This window comes from Pteropus medius, unplaced genomic scaffold (genome assembly GCF_902729225.1).
Source record: "Pteropus medius unplaced genomic scaffold, Ma_sr-lr_union100, whole genome shotgun sequence".
NCBI lineage: Eukaryota > Metazoa > Chordata > Mammalia > Chiroptera > Pteropodidae > Pteropus > Pteropus medius.
The window spans coordinates 15,799,520-15,808,335 of record NW_024350319.1 but is presented as its reverse complement, the minus strand read 5'-3'; the positions used below and the strand labels follow the sequence as shown (position 1 = coordinate 15,808,335).

The 8,816-nt window shown below is 32.4% G+C and overlaps 1 protein-coding gene across 1 annotated transcript in view; it reads right to left on the bottom strand.

Annotated features, from left to right (window-relative positions):
- SPATA1 (spermatogenesis associated 1) overlaps nt 1–8,816 on the bottom strand; it is a 33,650-nt gene that overhangs the window by 12,067 nt on the left and 12,767 nt on the right. Inside the window, 2 exon segments of the mRNA XM_039838465.1 lie at nt 6,398–6,458; nt 7,170–7,284. Coding sequence (XP_039694399.1) covers nt 6,398–6,458; nt 7,170–7,284 — 176 coding nt within the window.

The window sequence follows — 8,816 nt, the reverse complement described above, 5'->3', positions numbered from 1 at the left end:
AAACATATTCTCTGATCATAATGCTATGAAACTAGAGATCAACTGCAAAAAGAAATCAGGAAGAACCACAAATACATGGAGATTAAACAATATGCTACTGAAGAATAACTGGGTCAGGGAAGAAATGAAAAGAGAGATCAAGAGATACATAGAAACGAATGATAATGATAGTATAACATATCAAAATATTGACGACACGGCAAAAGCGGTCATAAGAGGAAAGTTCATGTCTTTACAGGCCTATCTCCAAAAACAAGAACGAGCCCAAATAAGCGACCTGACGATTCATCTTAAAAAACTAGAAAAGGAAGAATAAATGAAGCCTAAAGTCAGCAGAAGGAAAGAAATCATCAAAATTAGAGCAGAAATTGAAAACAAACAAACAAACAAACAAAAACAATAGAAAAAATAAATGCAACAAAGAGCTGGTTCTTTGAGAAAGTTAATAAAATTGACAAACCCGTGGCTAGACTCACTAAAGAAAACAGAGAAAGGACGCAAATAAACAAAATCCGGGATGAAAGGGGAAATTACAACTGACATCGCAGAAATACAAAGGATCATATAAGAATACTATGAAAAAGTATATAACACCAAATTTAATAACCTAGAAGAAATGGACCAGTACTTAGAAAAATAGAATCTTCCTAGAATGAATCAAAAAGAACTGGAAAATCTAAATAGATCGATCAGCAGTATGGAAACTAAAACAATCATCAAAAACCTAACAAAAAGTAAAAGTCCAGGACCAGATGGCTTCACCAGGGAATTCTATCAAACATTCAAAGAAGATTTAATACCTATTCTCCTCAAACTCTTCCAAAGAATTGAAGAGCAGGCACTACTTCCCAACTCATTTTATGAGGCCAATATTACTCTGATACCAAAACCTGGTAAAGATAACACAGAAAAAGAAAACTACAGACCAATACTCTCATGAACACAGATGCAAAACTCCTAAATAAGATACTAGCAAACCAAATATAGCAACATATTAAAAAGATTATACACCACCATCACGTGGGCTTCATCCCAGGGGCACAGGGATGGTTCAACATACGCAAATCAAACAATGTGATACACCACATAAACAAATTAAAAAATAAGAATCATATGATCATATCAATATATACAGAAAAAGCCTTCGACAAAATAGGCATCCATTTATGATCAGAATAGAAGAAAAGTACCTTAACATAATAAAGGCCAACTATAACAAACCCTCAGCCAACATTATATTTAATGGTGAAAAACTAAAAACCTTCCCTCTAAGATCAGGAAGAAGGCAAAGCTGTCCACTATCGCCTCTGCTATTCAGTATAACATTGGAGGCCCTAGAGAGTGCAATCAGACAAGAGAAAGATATAAAAGGCATCCAAGTAGGAAACGAAGAAGTCAAACTGTTACTATTAGCGGATGACATGATTCTCAATATAGAAAACCCTAAAGACTCCACAAGAACATACTAGAAACAATAAGCAAATACAGTAAAATCTCTGGATACAAAATCAACATTCAAAAATGCATAGCATTTCTATATTCTAATAATGAAGCATCAATAAGAAGTAGAAAAAATAATTCCTTTTGCAATTGCAACAAAAAGAATAAAATAGCTAGGAATAAATTTAATGAAACATGTGAAGGATCTATATAATGAAAACTACAAGACCCTATTAAAAGAATTCGAAGAAGATACAAAGAAATGGAAAAATATTCAATGTTCTTGGATTGGAAGAATCAACATAGTTAAAATGACCATATTACCTAAAGCATTATACAGTTTTAATGCAATCTCATCAAAATCCCATTGGCATTTTTTTAAAAAATAGAAGAAAAAAATCATCAAATTTGTATGAAAGCACAAAAGACCTTGAATTGCCAAAGCCACTCTGAGAAAAAAGAATGAGGCTGGAGGCATCACTCTGCCCAACTTCAAATTATACTACGAAGCAACAGTAATCAAAACGGCATGGTATTGGCAGCAAAACAGACACATGGACCAGTGGAATAGAATCCAGAGTCCAGAAGTAAACCCATATATATATTGGCAAATCATTTTCTACAAAAAAAATCCAAAAACATACAGTGGAGAAAGGAAAGCCTTTTCAATAAATGATCCTGGGAAAATTGTAAGGTCACCTGCAAAAGAATGAAACTAGACTGTTGTCTATCACCACACACCAAAATTAACTCAAAATGAATTAAGGACCTGAATATAAAACCAGAATTAATAAAATGCATAGAAGAAAACATAGGAACTAAACTCATGACCTTGGACTTAAAGAGGATTTTATGAATTTGACCTCAAAGGCAAGGGAGGTAAAAGCAAAAGTAAATGAATGGGACTACATCAAACTAAAATGCTTCTTCTCAGCAAAAGAAATCATCAACAAGGTAAAGAGACAATTATCCAAATGGGAAAACATATTTGCATGCAACGCCTCTGATAAGGGCCTAATATCCAAAATATACAAAGAACTCATATGACTCAGAAATGACCCAAACAAAAATGGGCAGAGGTCCTGAACAGACATTTCTCCCTAGAGGACATCCGAATGGCCAAAAAATATATGAAAAGATGCTCAATATCACTAGCTATTAGGGAAATTCAAATCAAAACCACAATGAGATACCATCTCACACCTGTTAGAATAGCTATCATCAACAGGACAAGTAATAACAAATGTTGGAGAGGATGCGGAGAAAAAGGAACCCTCATACACTGCTGGTGGCAACCACTATGGAAAACAGTATGGAGGTTCCTCAGAAAACTAAGAGTGGATCTACCATATGATCCAGTAAGCCCTCTACTGGGAATTTACCCTAAAGACTTGAAAACCCATATCTGAAAAGATATTTGCACACTGATGTTCATAGCAGCTTTATTCACTGTGGCCAGGACATGGAAGCAACCGAAGTGTCCTAAGATAGATGATTGGCTAAAGAAGTTGTGGTACATATATACAATGAAATATTACTCAGCCATAAGAAGAGATGAAATACTGCCATTTGCGACAACATGGATGGAACTCGAGATAATCATGCTAAGCGAAATAAGCCAGACAGAAAAAGTTGAAAATCACATATCACTTATATGTAGGATATAAACCTAAAAGCAACAAATGAATAGGACAAAGAAACAGAGACTCATGGACATGGACAATGGACTAGTGGTCACCAGAGGGTAGGGAGTAGGGGAGGAGAGGAGAGGTAGACAGGATAAAGGGAGTCAAATAAAGCGGGTAGAGGGTAAGTGAAGTGAGTAAAGGGGATCAAATATGTGGTAGCTGAAGGAAACTGGACTTTGGGTTGTTATCACACAATAGAATATATAGATGTCAAATTATAATGTACACCTGAAAATTATATAATTGTATTAACCAATGTTACCCCAATAAACTTAATAAAAAAAAAGGAAGACAAAGAACACCTGTTCCTACTGATACAGAAAAATCCAACACAAATGAACACGTAGAAACATCTACAAAATAATCCAGCATTCACAGTTACTTTTTAAAAACCTTGAAAATTAAGAACTAAAACAAAACAAACAGGCAGCTATAAAGCAGAGAAAAACTTAATAATATTCTCAGCCTAGATTAGATATTATTAAGCAAGATTTTGCAGTTATTAAGGAACATCATAAATCAAAACTTTAATAGCTCAGAATAAAAATGTATAAACAACAGGAAGGTATGAAATGGAAGTTGGCCAAACTGAAGAAAGAAATTAAAGGAAAAAATGTCTCAGAGATAAATAAATTTGCAGGTATTCAAGGAATAGATATGACCAAATATACAGTAAGGAAAATGGAGAATAAAGATAAAAGGGCCAAAGAAAATGAAACAAAGAAAATAGTAAAATAGATCAGAGAGAAAGTAACATAAAGAAGGTAAAGAAGATCTAAGATAAGCCTAATCGTGGTCTCTGAGAAAAAACAAACAAAAAACAATGAAATGGCTGCTATTTCAAATGTTTTTTAAAATTAATTATTTAAAAAAATTAATTATAATTTTTAAAAAACATTCTTAAAACAAAGGAAATCCTGATTTTCATACTGAAAGTGCCCACATATACCCAGAAAAACCTGACCTAGAATTCTCAACTGAGATATAGCCTGGTAAAATTATTACACCTTAAAGGAATCCTCTGGCCTTCCAGACCAAAATGCTCAGTTTACTAGGAAAAGAAAATGAGGGTGGCCTCACACTTTTTAATAGTAACATATAAAACAAGACATCAGTAGAGAAATATTTTAAAGAAATTCAAAGGAAAAAAGTATAAGCTGAGGATGTTATTGCCAGGGAGAGATGTAGAGCAGGGATAAGCGAACTTTACTGGTAAAGGACCAGAAAAGAAATAATTTAGGCTTTATGGGCCACTGTCAAAATTCTTTTTTCCTCAATTCTTTACAAATATAAAAAACATTAGTAGGTTGCAGGCTTCACAAAACAGTCTGTAGTCCTTAGTTTGGTCACCCTTACTCTAGATAAAGTTTTTAATGTGGAAGAAGTAAGGGCATATTGTACTAGAATTTTTTTCTATTATAAGTTAAGTTTAATCCAAACAAAAGATAATTGAAATATCTTGTGCAAGAGAACTGGCAGTAAGTGTTGAGTATATTTAATTATAGACCTGAGACTAAAACAGAAGTGGAGGAGATAAGATGAGAAGCATAGGACGTAAATGTTATATTCTTTGACAAAGTAGAAATAACACAACTGAAAATACATGTGAGTAGAAAGGAGAAGAAAAGGTGATTTTGTTTATTGCCCTGAATGGAACAGGTAGGACAATCAAAAGCAGAAGCATTTTTTTTTTAAAGGAGGACTAAGAATACTAGCATAAATGTATTAGTAAAAAGGTAAACGCTAGAATAAAAATACAACCTTTTTAAATACCAGGAAGGAGGAAAAGTGAAAATAAGCCACATAGTAGCAGGTACTAACTATAACAAAATAAAACAACAAATCTGATGATATCAAATATATCAGTCCCATCAATAACGTAAATGGACATAACTAATATACTAAATGAAAAAGATTTTCAGACTGGCTCATAAAGCAAAACCGAACTCTAGGCTGTACATAAAAGACATACCTGAAACAAAGCAATTCAGAAAAGCTGGAAAAAATAAGAAAGAAAGATGGGGGAGTATAAGAAAAATGTAAACGAAAAGAAAGCAGAAAGTAATATTTAACAAGGGATAATTCACATCAAAGAAAGCATTAAATGAGTCCAAGAAGGTTACTTCATAACGCAAAAGTGATAATATTAATATTCACTTAAAAACTTTGTGCCAAATAACACGTAGAAATCTAAATCAGAAACCATAGGTGATATAAGGATAAAAAGTAATGCACTAATAATAGGAGATTCTAAGGTACTATTTTCAGTCTAAGACATAGCAGGAGAATGTGGAAAAAAATAAGGATATGAAATACTTTAACAATGTATTCAGCAAGGTACACTATAAACATGGCTCAGAATAGAGGAAGATATTTGCAACATACATAAGCACCAAAGAACTATCATCTTTCAGAGTATGTCAAAAACTCTCACTAATCAGAAATATATGGCAGACAACTCAATAGAAATACTTGAAAAGGTACTTCCAAAACAAAATTATCAAAATGGAGTCTATAAAATATAAAATTGTCATAAACTTTATGGGTAATTTGAGAAATTAAAATTCAAACCAGTGAAATAGCATTAAGCATCCACCAGACTGACAAAAATTTGAAAACATGAAGTTAGTATTTTTTTTGTTAATGTCCAGCAATACTAGAACAATTATTTGTGGACAGTAGCAAGCCTTTGCTCCAAAACGTATTAAATTAAAGATCTGTGGTGGCTCTGAGCTGTGATTCTCCTACCAGGGCGTGTAGGAGACTCCATTCAGCATTCCAATCCATGACACATCAAGCATCATTGGATCAGCCGGACATTAAAACACAAGTGGTGGCAGCACTACCTGCAATTCCTCTTAGATCACCTTGTGAGCCTTCTCTTGCTTTGGGCCCACTCAAAGTTGGCAGCCTTTTAGAATACTTAATTAAAAAAAAAAAAAAAGGATTGACACAGCACATCCAAATGCGGTAAATCTCTCTCCAAATTCCAAAGAGGTCACAAAGTGACTCACCCTCAGTGGGAGCTGGAGCAAGATACAAAAGCCTGGCTTTCACTTTAAAGGGCATACCTCAACATGATCCCAGACCACAGAACTCCCAGAGATTTTGCTGAATTGGCAGTTTCCTGAATTTTCTAGAGGCTTATTTCCCATCCTCTAACCTCTAAGGTCAGAAAATTTAGACATTTTAATCTTCAGTTTCATTTGAATTTCAGTATAAATATTAGGTTTCAATACAACATTTAAATAATCATCTTAAAATCATACCTGACCACAATCTCTTCTACTGATATTAATTCTATCATCTTCATTATTCCAAAGAAACTGACTTAAAGGAAATGAAAGATTTGAAAGTCATATTAAAAAATGATTCCATAAATATTAGCTTTTCATATTTTATATATTTTATTTCATCTTCCATAAACATATATATAACATTAAAATTTTTAAAAGTGAGCCTGAGACCATTATCATATTATCTTTCAATCTCATTAACAATCAATGTAAACTACATTTAGTATTAATAATAAAATCGTATTTCATTATATTATAGCTAAATTCGAATCATAGTCCAATGTCTTTTGTGAGGTAAAATAACTGGAAATTTTGTAAACATATTTGTTTGTAGTTCTTTTGTGAATAATTGATTATAAAATTCCTTATGTTAATTTAAAAAGGCTAATATATGCAGAACTGTTTAAGTACTATAATTTTAAATGAAATGATACCAATGTGAAATGAGAGAAAAATTAGTTCTAAGAAACACAAACGAAGATAAATTTTTCTGACATTAGGTTGCCCTTGATGACAAAATGATTGCAACAGAAATAAATTTAATCAATAAATTATCCTTAATTTTTTGGAGAACAATGCTATTATATAACAGTAAAGATCAGAATCATGGTAATTTTAATTTAAAATATCACTAATTTCATTCATATCTTTTTCTAGTTAGAAATCCTTATAACAGTACCCTGGATATCTTACTTTTCTTATAGTTTAGATTATGACATGTGGAATGAATATTTATACTAATTACCTTTTTTTGTTGCTAAAATAATCATTATTTGAACCTTCCAATGTTCCTAGCAATTTAGAATTTCTGAATTGATATTTTCCAGTTTGGTTTCCTTTTGGAGTGTCTTTTCTCCCAGCTGATGTTGATGTTTATCCATGGCAAATAGAGGTCAAGAAAATATTAAAATAAAATTTGTTTTTATATATACATACTATTATCTTATCCTATAGTTCAGAATATCCATGAACTTTATCATACATGATACAAAGAAACAATTTCCAAAATTAATTTACACACACACACACATACACACACACACACACTCCTATTGCAAAATTTGTTTCTATGTACAATGTGAATCTGTAAGAGGTGGGTAAGTTGGATTTTACTCAGACTTAATTGTCTTCAACTTTTAGTTCAGCTTTTGCCCAAATAACCTTTTCAAGTAGTATTCTGAGGGACCTGGTGTAAATATAGGGTATATAATGTCATTTTTATTTCACATACATTTCTACTTATTACATCTCTCTTCATTTTAGCAGAATTTTTCCATATAGGAAAACAACACAACCTGTCTTTAAAACACTATTAACACTAATATTCTATATGATAATATCTACATGATCTATATGAATAAAAGACCCATGAACTTGACAGTGATAATGTAGATTTTTCCCTCCCTTGGAGAAATCAATTTTTTAATTTTAAAAAATTAATGAGTCATATTAATATCTGAAAAGTCATTTTACAAAAATTGCCACACTATTTTGCAACCTAAAGGCCATATTGGTTTAATTTAGTCTTGCTGCTACCATTTATTTCCCAGTTGGAACTGGAATAATCATTTAAGGACAACAAACAGAAATTTTCTAAAAGATATATTCAATGCAAAATAAACAAACAAACAAAAATAGATATGCTAGTTATTTAAGAGCTAATTGTAAAATACCACTCCCCCAAACCACCTCATAAAAAAATGCAAAACTCAGTTGATTCTGAGTTACATTTTGATAGATATATAGGACATGTATTTCTTATTCCTAGTAACAGTTTGAAGCATGATACACTGCACCTTTCAACAAAAAAAGGGAGTGATAACTGTGAAACTATGTTTTGAACTATGAGATGTTTACCTGGCAAAGAAGAGAGTGAAGAATTTAAGCAAAGAAAATGGCATTTGCAGGATACAGTGTTTTAATGTATATAGCATTTTTGGCAATAAAGAAAAGTTCAGTTTGACTCTAGCACAGTCAAACAACAAGAGTTTTAGTCAAACAACAAGTTCAAGTCACAGCAGGTGTGACCCAAGGTAAGTTATTTCTCTAACTTCAGTTTCCTTATCTCTAAAATGGCATAGTGCATATAAAGCACTCAGCACAGTACCCAATCCTTAGAAGTCTCTTCAAATTCTGATTTCCATTCCATTGCATTTATTTCAGCTCTTTATTACCTTGGTCTACTCTTCATATGGTCACCTAAGTTGTTTTTCTGGAACTTAAATCTAATCCTGCCACTCCTGCTAAAAACTCCAGATGGAATCCCATTGCCTACATAATTCCTTAGCTTTGTGAGCAAGGCTCTTGCAGTTCAAGTCCCTATCTACCTCACCAGTTAAACTTCATGGTACTTGTTCCTCCCTGCCTACCTCCAAACTATAATAATAATAGT